This window comes from Dermacentor andersoni, chromosome 1 (assembly GCF_023375885.2).
Source record: "Dermacentor andersoni chromosome 1, qqDerAnde1_hic_scaffold, whole genome shotgun sequence".
NCBI lineage: Eukaryota > Metazoa > Arthropoda > Arachnida > Ixodida > Ixodidae > Dermacentor > Dermacentor andersoni.
Window position 1 is genome coordinate 257,885,208 of NC_092814.1, and position 15,602 is coordinate 257,900,809.

A 15,602-nucleotide genomic window follows, 5' to 3' on the forward strand; every position below is an offset into this window, starting at 1 on the left:
AGCAAGTAACCTTTTATCCAAGAATAAAGTCTAAAACAGCACGCAAGACTAGTAAAAGTCAAAATATTCGGCGTCGTAACTGATAACCGTGATTGTCATCATCACTGCAGCCCCAAAGCAAATACAGCCCCGGGCCCATAATTTCTTCATCCAGCACTGGCTGTAGCTTTTTAAAATGGGATTTTAGCAGGTCGGCCTAGTAGCGCGCCACTTAGGAAACATGACAAGTGTCTTGAAGAAAATACGTACTCCTGCATAAACAACTTGCGAGAAAGTTGCATGGGCTATCAGTAGGGCTTTATATAAAAAAATGAGGCTCGATAGGCAGCGATGTAGCAGTACACTTGGGAAGCTATCACCATTTTCCTCTCACAAGAGCAGATGAGGAAACGTTCCTAGTTTTCCGTGTAAGCGTGAATGTTCGCAAGCAGCGACCTGGCTGCAGGATGCCGAGGAGTGGGCACACTGCATATATTTAGTCTTTGTGGTCTAAGCAAGCCAATGTCACCAACGTAAAATTACATCGTAATGTTTCAGCTGACCCAGTTCTCAAAGAATTGATGGCACGAATACAAGACAGCATCCGCCTGTCACATGAAGCTCCCGCATTAGTCCTAGATAACTGCTCCTGTATTTGTTATAAAGCTAACATATCCACTGACGGACTTCCTTCCCGCTTAATAAACACCACTCACGTGTTCAGTGCTCAACGTTAGGCTGAGCGACTCATTCGCAGGAATTATCAAGTCTTCATTGGTTTTCCCCCCTGAAAAAAGAAGACAAGACGTTGGCAAAAGAAACACGGCAATCATGCAAACAGTAACTCCATAACTGCGAATTTGCGCCAGTAAAGGTACTCCAAATCAGCGTTTACTTACAGTATTTAATCACAGCGATGTTGACCGGCGCTTTGGTGGTTGTCATGTATAATTCGTCATTAATTTTGGTTATGTGGTCCATTCTGACTAGCGCACAAACCGCAGCAGCATGCAAGTGAACGAAGCGAAACAAGCACTCAAGCTCAAGCGCTCTTTCCTTATGTATATTGCACAGACATGAAACTTGCAAGTTGCGAGACACGCATAGAATGAGGAAACCATAGAGGAAACGTTAATTTTCGTGCCACAGATACGTCATAGAATAAAGAACCAGTAGCGTCACCTTGCGACTCAAAACGAAAAAAAAAAAAATACCAAAATGCAAAAGGCCATCTGAAGCGATATAATTAAATAGTACAAATAATTAAAAGCTACTTATTAGCTTTCAGTTTAAAAATTCCGTTTGTAATATAGATATTAAAGACAGCATAAGGTGATAAAGCGAAGTGGCGGGAATTTTAGCGCGACCGTTGGGCAGACCATTGGCAGCTCTTAATTCTATGATTGGCAGACACAACGCTCAGCACGCGACAGTTTAACCAGTTGTTCTTTATTCTATGGTTTAACGGCTGAAGCGCTTCTACGTGTAGGTGTTCTGTGGTTTCAGCTGTTGCAGTGTGTAGCAAGGCGCGAGCATCGCGGTACGACTTCACCGCTGCGGAGTTTGGAGGCCCTGTACACTTTCCACCGAAGTGCGTTCTTCACCTTTCTTCTATATTTCTAAATAGCATTAACGGTTTTCCGCGATAGCAATGTAGCGTTTTCCTTTCTATTTCTTTCCCCCCCTTTTCAGTTGTAGTCATGGCACTTACCCCAGCACACTTCCGTGGTTTAGTAGAAGAAGAGACAAAGCGTTTGGCAAGCATGTGCCGTTATTGGGAAACTGTTGCTGCTTCTGAACCCGACGTATCCGAGGACGGTAAGTACAGTGAACTCTCACTTGAGTGAGCTTCAAGGGACCTAGGGAAATAGTTCACTCACCGAAAGTTCACTAAACTGAATATTCACTAGAATATGGAACAGCATAGAGCACAGCAGACATCCAGTCAAAGTGTAAAATGCAATTTACGGAGTTTGTAAACCAATATATATGAATTGCGTAGCAGTTACGCTGCTGCCTATCTCATTTTGAAAAAAAAGAAAGAAAATGTCATCTTTCCCTGGTGCTCCTTAAGTGCAAGAAGTAACAAAGCTGTCCAGAGAGTACGTTTTTGTGCACTTCATCTGGCACAGCTTGTTGCTGAGACTCGAAGTCTCGCAACTTTCCAAGGCATCCTACAGCCTCGGCTAGGGTTACAGGATTTGAATTTGCCACTGCCATTGCGACTTCCTCGTCGCACTCTTCCCTTTGGGACGAACACGAAATGATTTCCAGATGTGATAGTTGAGCACAGGTAACGAGCTCACTGCCACACTGCACATAGTGTTCAAACGAAGTGTCGCTGTCAACATCCAGCTGGTGACACACCTCTGTCCACATACCGGGTTTAATCACTTTCACTGCACAGAGGGGAAAGGCAGGATTTATGCTAGCAGTTTCTGATTGTTGGTGTTACGCCTCTGGAGGGGTAATTTGGGGGTGGTGAGCATCAGCTGCGCCAGCGCTGCAAAGTGTAAAACTTTTTGAACTGATTTCAAAAATGAGCCTGCGTCCACAGATCAAGTTCATCAACTGAAGTATTCGCTATTCAGAAAGTCGTTTGATACATTTTGCATAGAATACATAGAAATACCGCCGGGGATTTTCTAAAAGTTTGTTATGAAATATTCATTAAACTGACGTTCATACAACTTGAGAGTTTACTGTAATACTATCTCTGCTTGTCGTACATCTTTGCCAAGCCCAGGAATACATTATGACTCTTTTCTCAGTCTCCCGACAAACTTGTCATGCAGTGTTCTAATCAATGCATGCCTGACATAATCTAAAGTATGCCAACAGGCACCAAGTTCTAAATTGCATTTTGCAGTGATAAAGCCTACCATTTTTGAATTATTAGCATGCTGTAGGAATAGCCACAACTTTCATGTGACGTGCTTATGCTTATGAAGGTGTTTGACTAACTGCTCATTTCCAGCACAAGGTTACATAAGGAGTGCGACAGGACAAGCGAAGTTGCTCATCACCGAGCGGTTTGCACAGTTCACTGGATTGATTCACATTTGTGAGAACAATGTTGGGGAAAAGAAAACCACTTGCGAAGACCTTCAAGGTTTCTGGGACATGGTTCACCTCCAGGTAAATGGTGTCCTTGCAAAGTTTGTGCCGATGCCAGTAGTCAATTTATGAAAAAGGTGCAAAGCCTGTGAACTGACTGTCAGAGCTCAAACTCTTGTGCACTACGATAACAACTTAGACAGTTACTCACATGTTAACATGCATTGTTTATGTTAAGGCTTGAATGTTCCTGCCATTGAGTTATACTGTTGAAGTTGCACAATTTTGTATCGTATGGTTTACGTCGTGCAAATGCTCACAGTAAACACAGGAATTTTCTTGAAATAGAGGTAGTAGGGATGGCTAAGAAATATTGGAACACCATGCAGTATAGCTACTAATAAGGTCTGCGGTAATAAAAACAATGTTGATCCTTTAGAGGGACAAAATAAGTAGAATTTAGCATGTAGTACTGTACAGTGGGCACAAAGTACTTTGCTTTGTAATGAATCAAAATTTTTAAATAATGCCGTTATATTGGCATCTCATGTTTCAAGTACATAACGCCACTGTTCTGTTTTCAGGTAGATGATGTTCAGAAGAAGTTTGATCAGCTTACCAAAATGCAAGAAAATGCATGGGAACTTGGTCAACGGGAAGATACTGATAAAACAAACCTGCCAAACATTGGATTAAAAGCTAATAATGTGAGTTGTTTCTTTTCCTTCTAGTAGTGACAGCCGCTAGGTTATTTCCGTGCTTCAATGCGTATGGTGCCCACGAAGCTATCACACAGAACTGAAATGCAACTTGCCACGGTAGGTTAGTGCCTATGGTGTTGTGCTGCTGAACTCGACGTCGCCATTTCAGTCTTGGCCATGGCTGCTGCATTTTGATGGGGGCAAAATGCAAAACCGGTTTTGTACTTAGACTGAGGTGCACAGTAAAAAAACTCCAGCTGGGTCAAAACTAGCCCACTATGGTGTGTCTCATTATCATAGCAAGGTTTTGGCTTTTAAAACCTCAAGATTTATTTAATTGCTTTTTTTTTTTTTAGAACTGAAATCTATTTGCTCTACAAATTTGTCATTCGTGCACCTTGAGCATTTTGCTCCTTGAAGCTGTCATATTTGCATATTTGTTTGCATAAAACTGTAGCTAAAGGTAAATGTGCTCATTAAACTAATGTGTATGACTGGATTACTTAATATTATGGGCGTACAATGATTCTCTACTTGAATATGTATTGAGTAATTCTTACCGACATGACATTTAATACTATTTTTTATAGTCACCTTGGCTTTGAAATCGCTACAGCATGTGTGGGGGGGGCTCATATCATGCAACACAATCCTGCACATGAAACCTTGCATGCATTGTTCACTTGGGAGCCCCACAGTTGAGTGCGCACTTCCACCTGGAAAACCTGTTATGTGCATTCTTTGAGAAGCAAATTAAATTAAGCTTACCTTTCTCCTTTGCCCATTTTGTCATTTCTTACAGGTGGAAAAATCTGTGGTGTTCGATTCTGCTTTATATAAAACTCTTCCAAATATATGTAAATTGTCTTTCCATTTCTATAAACTGCTTATGCACACACACTCTTTGATATTGCAGTGATGAATATGCTGCTAAATGCTGCACAATATTGTCATTTATCGCATGTATTGTGCCACGCTGCTGCTCTGAATGTTCGAGCAGAGAAAAAAAAATACAATTCCACTTTGTTGGCTCTTAAGTATAGGAGCATATCTCAGGCAGGGCCCAGGACCCCCCTCCCTTTCTGGATCCACCAGTGTGTAAGGAAAATGTGGCAGTGCCTTGGGGAAGTCCAAATAATCGGAGCAGGTGCAAAAAATCGATCAGCAACGGATATATTGCAGTTGACTGAAATAAACTCTTCTTCTTGTTTACTGTTATTGACACCTATTTGTCACCATGCCCGGTTTGGTGGCACACGATTTCTCGCTACTACATGTGCTGGATATTTGCGGTCACTTTGTGATCCATCAGTGGTATCTATATGCCTTTTATTAGTGTTTTACATTGGCTGTATTAGTTTAGAAATAATCATTTTATATAATTATGGTGACAGACAACTGAGTGCTCAGCTGCTCGATCCCCCTTTGCATACGGTGCATTTTATTACGACTAGGCAGCCTGTACATGGAGCACACAAAAAATTCAAAAACGGGACAAGTAGGCATGGACGCACAAGCTACACAACATAGATGCTATTCCAGCTATCTACGCCTGCGAGGACAACAAAAATAGCGTCCTTGAATCTGGTGGCTGTACACATCAACTTGTGGACACGACGTTAGCAGATGAAAGGGATAAAGAATCCAGCGACAGCTTGGGAGGAGTGAACTCTTCATTGAAATGTATTGAATTCTGGAGTTTTATGTGCCAAAACCATATTTATTGGAATGCACAATTACCTGTGAATTCAGGTTAATCTGCATTTGTCTTCAACAGTAAGTTGCATCATAGTATTCAGACGGTACTAACACATTCAGTGTCTATTTCCGTTAACTGCATGTGGAGCTTTGCACCAGAGCAGTAAGTTACTGCTCCAAAAGGTCAAGTGCCACTTCCATGACTGGTATTGTTTTGTTCATGAAGCAAAACAGTTTGAAATGTTTGTGTACCAGTTGGCATTGCTAAACTCTTGATCAGTTAACAGACTCCCCTGGTCTCTTGCAGGTGAAGACCACAAAACCTGCAGCAAAAAAATTTATGCCCACAGAGATGCAAAAAGCAAGGATTGCAGCATCACGAAAGCGCCTCGCTGAAGCAAAAGCTCGCATAGCTACCAGTGCTCAAGCATCTGCTGGAACTGCTGACAAAGAGAATGCTGTTCTCTTCGAAGCACCAAACTTCTTTCTTGTATCAAGCCCTGCTCGACCAAAGCAAAATAGTTAGTGTTAAAGTGTTATTTGTCCTGTCAATTTTTCCTTCAGCATATTTTATTATAGTTTTGCCTAAACTGAAATTATCAGCATGGTATAAAAGTGCACACCTGCTTTCATACATGTTATCACTGGTTTGCACTTTCATGCGTAGAGTCCACATGGCAATAAAGACATGCTGCATACAAGTCTCGCAAAGTGTGATCACAAAAATAATTGTTGTCATCAGCAGTTTTGGGCAAAATTGTTCAATTGTGCAAGAATTTCTTTAAAGGGACACTAAAGAGAAAGATAATTTCAGCTGCATTAGTAAATTACTTTCCTACAGTAGCAAAGAAAAACAAGCGGTTCTTACAATGAAAAGATGCTTGGTAAACCAGAAAATATGGAAAACGAGACTCGTGGTGACACCCCCTTCAAGTTCTGCAATGTCATGGATTTCAAAGCGTGTGCTTGGGCCTGGTTAATTTTTTCATTGTTAAAGATGGACTACCTTTTATTCTGAAAGAGCCATGCTTATGTCGCGATGCTGCAAAGTTAATGAAAATCTTTTTGGAATAATACTGCGTCAGCCCAAACTGCTGTAGGTCAACAGGTCAGAATGGTTTGTGGTGAAAATTTTGGCAACCATCTGCACTGTCTTTGGCTTCGTAAGCAGGAAACTGCCACATATTGCATTTATAAAGATGGAGTATTTTCTTGGAACTCTGCGCCTCTTATTGCCTGCGATGCACCATTATACTTAATGATTGCAATACAACTGCTTCATTGAATGTGCTTCAGCATGTAAAAAAGAAAAAAGTTGCATGTTACACCGAACAACAGGTTTGATATTTATGTGTCGAATCAATTTTTCAGAAACAAGATGCCCTCAAGGAACACCAAGAAGCCTTCAAAAATCTCCAAAACAAAAGGATTTTTCACCACTTGTGTGTGTTACACAATCAGCAAAAAAAGTGCTCCTTCAACATAACTGATTTTTCACTGATCTGAAAAAAAAGAAAAAAAAGCTCTCCTGCATAAATGAGCGAACACCTTTATTCATTTTATTGGGCATCAACAGAAATATTGCATATATTTGCTACAGAACAATTGTTTCAAGGCATAAAGTTTACACAACACCAAAGCACATAGCAAGATTTACTTATGCTCATATTCACTTTCCACACCTTTCCAAATAAATGCTTGTTTGTCTGCACTCATGTTGTCTTGTCGTACCCTTCTGCCCCCCCCCCTCTTTTTTTTTGTGCAGTCTTCAAGTAGTCAGGGGAACAACAGTTTTCTATGCTACTAATCAAAAGTTTTGCAGCAAGCATTAAAAAAAATTTATACCTTGGCCATGCCACACTTAGACATTAACTGCTTTTAAAGTGCAGAAAAATCGTTCGATGGAAAATTGAAAATTTTGAGTTTTACATATGCGTATCAGAAATGTGATGTTTTTTTGTGGCTTTGTGCTATTCAGGCTCTTGCCTGTTGCAAGCATAATAAAAATGTGTTCTGATGTTTACAAAGGAATGCAGTTGGATGGCTTTTGCAGCTTGCAGTTTAGAATTATCAACTATATTTTTAACACCAATTACCAACAGGTTAACTTCAGTGCAAAGGGGAGTTAACATATGTAGCTTTAAAAGTAAACAAAAGGAAAATGTCTGGTTTAGTATAACGAAGGTGTATCAGGCTGATTAGTTCAGGGAAACAAAAAAGTGACACACTAGAAGTAGATACAAAACGTACTCTGGGGCTAAGTTCAGGTGCAAAAATCTGTTGCAATAACTTTATACATTCGGCTGTCTTTATTTTCTACAAGGTACTGGTAGAAGTGATGTCAATTTTTTCTGCAAAAGATAAAAATGCATATAAAAATTATCTGGGTCGTTACAGGGGGCATCGCAGACAGCCAAGATCAATACGGATAGCAATCATATTTGATGAGTGTTTGTGTACAAAGCCAAGTATGGCCCACTGTACCCTTGGGCTATGCACAGTACTTGTCACAGACATGCAAGTGCTTTCTTGTCAAACAATGAAAAAGGAATAGTTTCAGGCATAATCACATTTGCAAATTATCTGGGTCATTACAGATGGCATCACAGCACAAGATCAATACAGATACCAATCAGAATGAGTGTTTGTGTACAAAGCAAAGTATGGCTCACTGTACCCTTAAGCTAAGCACAGTATTTGTCACAGACATGCAAGTGTTTTCTTGTCAAACAATGCAAAAGGAATAGTTTGAGAAATAATCACATTTGCAAATTATCTGGGTCATTACAGATGGCATCGCAGACAGCACAAGATCAATACAGATAGCAATCATAATGAGTGTTTGTGTACAAAGCCAAGTATGGCTCACTGTACCCTTAAGCTAAGCACAACATTTGTCACAGACATGCAAGTGTTTTCTTGTCAAACAATGCAAAAGGAATAGTTTGAGAAATAATCACATTTGCAAATTATCTGGGTCATTACAGATGGCATCGCAGACAGCACAAGATTAATACAATAGCAATCAGAATGAGTGTTTGTGTACAAAGCCAAGTATGGCTCACTGTACCCTTAAGCTAAGCACAGTATTTGTCACAGACATGCAAGTGTTTTCTTGTCAAACAATGCAAAAGGAATAGTTTGAGAAATAATCACGTTTGCAAATGCACTCTAGAACAAAATCTTCAATATGTTCCATCTTGAGAACATTCGAAATTAGAGAAAAATCATGCTGCTGCATCATCTTAAACAACACAAAGGTAGCTATTAATGTAGGTAAATTATACTTGCAAAAAAAAAAAATTGGGCTTGACATAAGGCTGGCACAGCGGCAAACTAAATACTTAACATATAAGAATATATCACTGCTTGCACGTAAAGCATCCACTTGTTCATATGGCACACATTTATTGAAACATTTGATTACTTCATAAGTAAAGCAGTATTCCCACATACAAAGCAACTGCATTATAAACACAAGTTCCAAGCAGACATTGTCAGATAAGGCTGGAACGGTAGTCTTGCAGAAGGCCACAACTGTTAACTAAGTTTGCAGGCTTCTATGTACTGGCGCTGTGCTCAGTCACAATGGCCCACTGCAAAACTGGGTCCTTGCTGTCAACAAAGGTGATAACAGCTCTAACATACAGGAGCTTAAATGCTCTGGCAACAACAGTGGCAATTACAGTTCTGTGATAGACTCACATTTTCATCGCTGTACTAAATGAAAGATAAGAAAATCACTTGCTTGTGGCTGCCATGGCCTTTGCAAGCTGAATGCCTAATTTATGCGGCCTCGTGCCACCAGAGACCAGTTTCTTTACCTCTGAGCTGCTCAGCAGCATACAATGCTGTGCAACTAAACGGCTCTTTGTGGCTTCTGTGGCTGCTGCACAAGTGCCACATGAAGCATCATCAACAATAACGGTCCTGTACCCCAACTGTATAGCGTGCGATGCTGTGGAGGCCACACAAACATCATACGCTATTCCACAAATAACAACATCAGTGATTCCACGTGCCTTCAGCTCTTTGTCGAGACTAGTGCACGAGCGTTTGTCATTATCCCAGAATGCAGAGTAGCTGTCCACATCTGGGCTTGTGCCTTTGCGGATTATCAGTGCATTGTCACGCACTCTGAGGTCTTTGTGCAGCTCTGCCCCCCAGGTATCTTGTATACAATGTGCTGGCCACAGGGTTTGCTCAATGCAACCAGTGCAGCATATGGCATCGGCAAACATCACAGTATCAAAAACCTTGGCATCTCCAGCATTCACTTTGCTACTGGCATGGAAAGGTCGGCAGTCCTTGTTTTCGTAAAATGAAATGTGGTCTTTTGGGTGCCAGTCTTGTGAATACACAATTAGTTTCCATGGGACATTTTCTACAAGGTCATTAATAATGGGCACAATGCCTTCGGGGTCCCTGTTTTCAGCAAGATTTTTCACTGAAAGACTTCCAGTGATGAAATCATTCTGTACGTCAACAACAATAAAAGCCCATTTTGGGTGTAGTACAACTTCCACCCACTGTGTCCAGAATGTTTCAAATTCTGAAAAATCTATTTTTCCATCATGGTTACAATCAAATGTCTCAAACAGCAGAGTAACTGCATGTTGTTTATCACTGGTTTGGAGCTCATCAAAGTCGGTGAAAAGCGAGCTCAGAAAAGCAGAAAAAGCTTCCTTGGATAACATGTCGTGTTGGCCGGCTGCAAGCTCAGTGAACCACTCCTTCGGTGATTTGGACTCACTGTCAAATTCCAGCTTGCTCATCGTGAAGGACGACTACATGCGATACCGTCAACGTAGTCACCTAAAAAGAAAAACTGCATGCCGTTACAGTCCATGGAGAGGCAATTCAGTCAACAATGCAATGGGAAAAGCAAGCGCAAGAATACTTAATACAGTTGCACTCATGCATGCACACAGTTGCACAAATGCAATATAGAAATATCTGTTCAGAGCATGGCATACAATTGAGAATATATATAAACATATGCATTGTTAAATGAACTGTAAAAAAAAAGTTATAATAGTGTCTACTAAACATTAGCCCTATCACACCATGAATATTTCATAATACAAGGCTGAAGCAAATGGACGAAAGTAAGCTGTGGATAAGTTTAAAAATAATTTTACTACCACCAACAACAGATGAAGCTATATTTATGTTGACAGGGAGAACTATGTTAAATAATGTTTAAGTTTGCTTTACAATATGATGCAAGAACTGCTGCAAACCCACGGAAAGCTACATAGAGAGGTAGGAGAATAGGAAGGTTAGAACACAGCTTTGAATTATTCTCGTACTGATATGTATACCACTAATGTCGGAAGAAAAAGTGCACCCAAATGGTAGTGCAAGTGGCCACCCTGAAAACATTTCTGAAAAGCACTATAAAACAGGGACTTAGGATGCAAAGAAAGTGTCAATACAACTTTTTCATATATTAATAACATCTGTAACCTCACTAAAATTTTTATAACTTTACCAGCAACAAGGGCAAGCTCATTCTGTTGTAACACTAAATAATTTTTTTTTAATTCTTGCATTTTCTTTGAGCGAAAACCACAATATGATTATCAAGCATGCCATAGTGGGTGACTACAGATTAATCTTGATTACCTGGGGTTCTTTAAAGGGCACACAACGCACAGTCTATGGGCATTTTTGCATCTCATGCCCATCAAAATGTGGCTGCCATGGCTGGGATTTGATACCCTGCCCTCAGGCTTATGCCATAGCTACTAGGCCACCATGGCAAATCACCCCATGGTGCTCAAATGTGTGCCGGTAGCAAATTCAGCAGGACTACAATTTTGTAGCGATGCCTATTCCCGATGCTAACACCTTTCGGCACTTTTCGCGTTTGTGAGTGGCCGCACAGAGCTCATGAATGCGAAAAGCGCCGAAAGGCATTAGCATTGGTATAAGGCATTGCTACAAAATACCAGCCCAGGATCATCATCATATTGATAAGTGCCCTTCCCTGCACCAAGAACTTCTGCAGCATGTGTGAAGCAAGAGTACCACCAGTTACAAAGGCAACCCATATGAATTTCTCAGCTTCACAGCTGAAAAATTCATTCTGGTATGGAAATCAAACCTGTGACCAGTATCTTTCAGGGGCTCGACCAGTGTCTTTCAGGGCACTACCATCTGAGCTAAGCAGCACAGTAGTATGTCACAGAGCAAACAAGTTCGTGGTCTGCTAGTTGATTTTTTTGTTGAAAAACTAAAACTAAATTCCAGGGTTTTATGTGCCAAAACCACAATATGATTATGAGGCATGCCGTAGTAGGGAACTCCAGATTAATTTCAACCACCTGGGTTTCTTTAACATGCACCCAACGCAGGATACACAGGTATTTTTGCATTCTGCGCCCACCGAAATGCGGCCGCCATGGCAGAGATTATATTCTACGCCTTCAGGTTCAGCAGCACAACACTAAAGCCACTAATTTTTTTTGTTGCAAAGATTCACCTAAGTCAGTAAACCTAAAGTACATCCTTGTTTATGAGTGAACAGCCATGTCTTGCGCATCTAAATTTTGTCGAAGACAAGAATACCATGCCACTGGTATAGACCCTTTATGGCCATTCAAAATGCAACTGTACTATCTCACTGTCTAAATGCTGGGTAAGAGGAGAATGTCATTTTGACACAGAAACTTGTAGGTAAATGGATCACATATGTATAAAAAGAGGCACATCATACCCCATGATTCAGAGTACCACCAGTTTCTTTTGGTAGTGGCTTTAGTCACTAACAAGCCCTCTTCTCTGAGCATGCAGTCAGACTGTGGCAATTCAACATTGCGAAATTTTTCTTCCACTATTGCATTAGGCATTGCTTTTGCATTATTCCATTTTCTCATTACTTCCTATTTCAGTCTTTTTGCTCACTTGATCAGTTGGTTCTTTGACTTCAACACCGCATATATGGCTCTTAGGGCTGCCATTTGCTGAGGGCTTAATGGTATATGAAATTAATGGCATGGCCTATGCTACTTTCTTCCAAAGAAGCCTCTTGTGGTGAATATGAAATGCATACAGTAATGTCTAGCCACAAGGAACATTCCTTGTGCCTCCAGTGACCACATACACCAATGTAGGTGTTCATTTGGTGTACATCAAAGAAAAGGCATCTGTCAGCCATACACCGAGATATTGAATGCTTATGAATAGCATTGATGATTTGTATTGTATTCCTGTATTGTACTTCTGCGATTCTGCTGTCTTTGTATACCATTTCGCTTTTGAATGTTTTTCCATACTTTGTATTCCATCATATTAAATTTAATGCTTTTCCTGATCATCCCAGCCACATACACAAGCACCATCGTGAATATATGCAATTCAAAATATTATTTTGAACAATTAGATCCTCCTTGCGTGGCTGCACGTCTCTCTCTCTCTCTTGTCTCCCTCCACCTCTTGATTTCAGAGCTCCAAGACAAGCAGTCACAATGCCAGATGTTCACTTAGAATAAATCAACAGTTCTTGTTCCTCATCTCCTTCAACATAGAATGTACTTGTTGGCCTGTGCACTCCAAGTAAAACACTAATTTGGCGTGTTGGTGAAAGACGAAGGTGAGGTCAAAAGCAACTGAGAAGTTAATAAGAGACTTCTCATTTGCGTTTTGATTATTGTCTTTGTGGTCATGATTCCTTCACACACTCTTTACTTTCAGCATCTCAAATCCCCTGTGAAATGTTTTACTTGAGGAATGCGAAGGCTGACTACCTTCTATATTAAAGGAGAATAATAAGAATTGCTGATCTGTCCTAAACGAACATCTCGCACTGTAAATGACTGCTTATAATAGAACACAGCAATGAAGAGGTGAGAGGTGAGGAAAGAGAGAAATTGGAGAGATATGGAGCCAACAAAGAGTATCAAATTGTTCAAAGTTCAAGTTGATGATGATAATATAATATGTTAGCTCTATTAGCATCTTATTTATATTGTTCCAGAAGGCTGCTTCTTCACCACTTATTCCATGACATATGCACAGATAAAATGCGCGACTGACCACATCTACAGCTTCACTGGCATTAGTGTCAATATTGCAATGCATACCTGCAAGTCACTTCCAGGCACCTTGCTAACCGGGTGATTCCTACTCCATACTACCCACCCATCACAGAAACTCAAATATTCACTTAGTTGGTCAATGCCAAAATTTGTTTTCAATGTCTACACCACGAACAAAATTCATGAAAATCTGGTTAAACCTGATTTCACATCAAAATATGCTCTTACTTAAAGTATAATAATTAAATGCAGGTATTAAAAAACTGATGAATGCTTTGTTCTTGTGAGCAAATGGTGAAGACATATAATTATTACCAATACACCGCATATACTTGCGTAAGGAACGTGCTTGCATAATAAATGCACTCCCAACTTTGCTCTCGAGAATATTATTTTTGTTTTCCCCCTCACAATAATCGCACTCCCAACTTTGCTCATACGCAGTCCCACGATCAAATGGCTGTGCTGTAGCTTTTCAGATACTATCTTTTACTCTAGAACATGTGTTTAAAACAAATGCACATAATGCTTAATGCATGCTTGTTGCCAGTGACGGTCCAAAGGCACCTCGCAGACTCGAGAGAGAAAAAAAATATTACACGCAGAATCTCCTGTGGGAATTATCTAAATTGTGCATAAGCATTTGCTATTAATCACCTGCTGTTTCGCTGTCGTATGCTCTTGTGTTTGGTATAATTGCCAGAAACACTGCAAAAGAATCGTGAAACAGAGAAGCGCAGCTGCAACATTGAAATGTTAACTGAGATCAGCATGAGACGATGAAGAAGAGGCATGAAGTAACTGTTCACTCATGTTATAGATAACTTCCCAGAGGATGTGGACGTGGGATGGAATGACAAGAAAGATCTTGTAAACGAAGCAAATATATACAACATTCATTACGTGCACTGTCTCTTGTTTGGCTTTTGTTGTGTTTCTTCTTTATCTTCAAATTGGATGATTTGCATTTGGATGATGCCACTTCTTCGTGCAAGACGAGCACTGGCCAATGCGTGTTGTAGTACATGACATAATTGAACAGTGTTGTGCCTGCTGGCGATCCTCCAGAACAAAGGATGCTCCAACGGCAGACATGCAGCTATCACGGTTGCTGATCACACCTCATTCTTCACTCAAGGCAGCTCGCTTCAAGACAGCAACATCACCCCTCCCGACCGTCATGAAGAGGCCACTGATTCGGGGTGCTGTTGTGGCTGGCGATTCAATGGAGCAAAGGATGCTTCACCGGCAGACATGCAGCTGTCACGGCTGCTGTTCATCATTATCATCATCATCAGCCTGGTTACGCCCACTGCAGGGCAAAGGCCTCTCCCATACTTCTACTACTAATTGTGGCCATGTCGTCCCTGCAAACTTCTTAATCTCATCTGCCCACCTAACTTTCTGCCGCCCCCTGCTGCGCTTCCCTTCCCTTGAAATCCAGTCCATAACCCTTAATGACCATCGGTTATCTTCCCTCCTCATTACATGTCCTGCCAATGCCCATTTCTTTTTCTTGATTTCAACTAAGAGATGTCATTAACTCGCGTTTGTTCCCTCACCCAATCTGCTCTTTTCTTATCCCTTAACGTTACAGCCATCAGTTTTCTTTCCATAGCTCGTTGCGTCATCCTCAATTTAAGTAGAACAATTTTCGTAAGCCTCCAGGTTTCTGCCCCGTAGGTGAGTACTGGTAAGACACAGCTGTTATACACTTTTCTCTTGAGGGATAGTGGCAACCTGCTGTTCATGATCTGAGAATGCCTGCCAAATGCACCCCAGCGCATTCTTATTCTTCTGATTATTTCCGTCTCATGATCCGGATCCACCGTCACTACCTGCCCTAAGTATATGTATTCCCTTACCACTTCCAGTGCCTCGCTACCTATTGTAAATAGGTAGCTGCTGTTCACGCCTCATCATTCACTTCAAGACGTCTGCTGATCCTGACAGAAGAGGCCACTGATTGACGACAGCATCATTGTTAACCCTTTGACGGTCAATGACGTAAATATACGGCGCTGCGAACAAGTCCGAAAATGGTCGATGCCGTATATTTACGGCGCCATCTGTACGTTTAAAAAGCGCGCCAATTTCCTAACTTTTTCTTTTCTGTCATGTGCTT

The 15,602-nt window shown here is 40.9% G+C and overlaps 3 protein-coding genes across 20 annotated transcripts in view; 1 reads left to right on the forward strand and 2 right to left on the reverse strand.

Moving 5' to 3' along the window:
* Mvd (mevalonate diphosphate decarboxylase) overlaps positions 1-1,227 on the reverse strand; it is a 111,701-nt gene extending 110,474 nt beyond the window's left edge. For all 8 annotated transcript variants that reach the window (XM_055063666.2, XM_055063665.2, XM_055063667.2 and 5 more), the window contains exons 1-2: positions 879-1,227; positions 696-766 (exon numbers count right to left, since the gene is read on the reverse strand). In XM_055063666.2, coding sequence (XP_054919641.1) covers positions 696-766; positions 879-960 — 153 coding nt within the window. In that variant the 5' untranslated portion in view covers positions 961-1,227. The remainder of the gene's footprint in view (positions 1-695; positions 767-878) is intronic.
* Positions 1,228-1,385: 158 nt separating this feature from the next.
* On the forward strand, positions 1,386-7,146 carry LOC126547852 (disks large-associated protein 5-like). The gene is made up of 6 exons (XM_050195881.2): positions 1,386-1,570; positions 1,672-1,797; positions 2,957-3,117; positions 3,621-3,743; positions 5,743-5,956; positions 6,807-7,146. The coding sequence occupies exons 2-6, from the start codon at positions 1,680-1,682 to the stop codon at positions 6,923-6,925; spliced, it is 735 nt and encodes a 244-aa protein (XP_050051838.1). The 5' UTR covers positions 1,386-1,570; positions 1,672-1,679; the 3' UTR covers positions 6,926-7,146.
* Naam (Nicotinamide amidase) overlaps positions 6,969-15,602 on the reverse strand; it is a 73,608-nt gene continuing 64,974 nt past the window's right edge. For all 11 annotated transcript variants that reach the window (XM_055063672.2, XM_072284333.1, XM_055063676.2 and 8 more), the window contains one exon: positions 6,969-10,250. In XM_055063672.2, coding sequence (XP_054919647.1) covers positions 9,176-10,210 — 1,035 coding nt within the window. In that variant the 5' untranslated portion in view covers positions 10,211-10,250 and the 3' untranslated portion in view covers positions 6,969-9,175. The remainder of the gene's footprint in view (positions 10,251-15,602) is intronic.

What these genes read in the sequence shown, in the direction of transcription:
- LOC126547852 (XM_050195881.2), top strand. Translation starts at nt 1,680, where the DNA reads ATGGCACTTACCCCAGCACACTTCCGTGGTTTAGTAGAAGAAGAGACA. An exon ending in GGGACATGGTTCACCTCCAG is followed by an intron (nt 3,118 to 3,620) that starts GTAAATGGTGTC and finishes TTCTGTTTTCAG; the next exon opens with GTAGATGATGTTCAGAAGAA. An exon ending in TTGGATTAAAAGCTAATAAT is followed by an intron (nt 3,744 to 5,742) that starts GTGAGTTGTTTC and finishes GGTCTCTTGCAG; the next exon opens with GTGAAGACCACAAAACCTGC.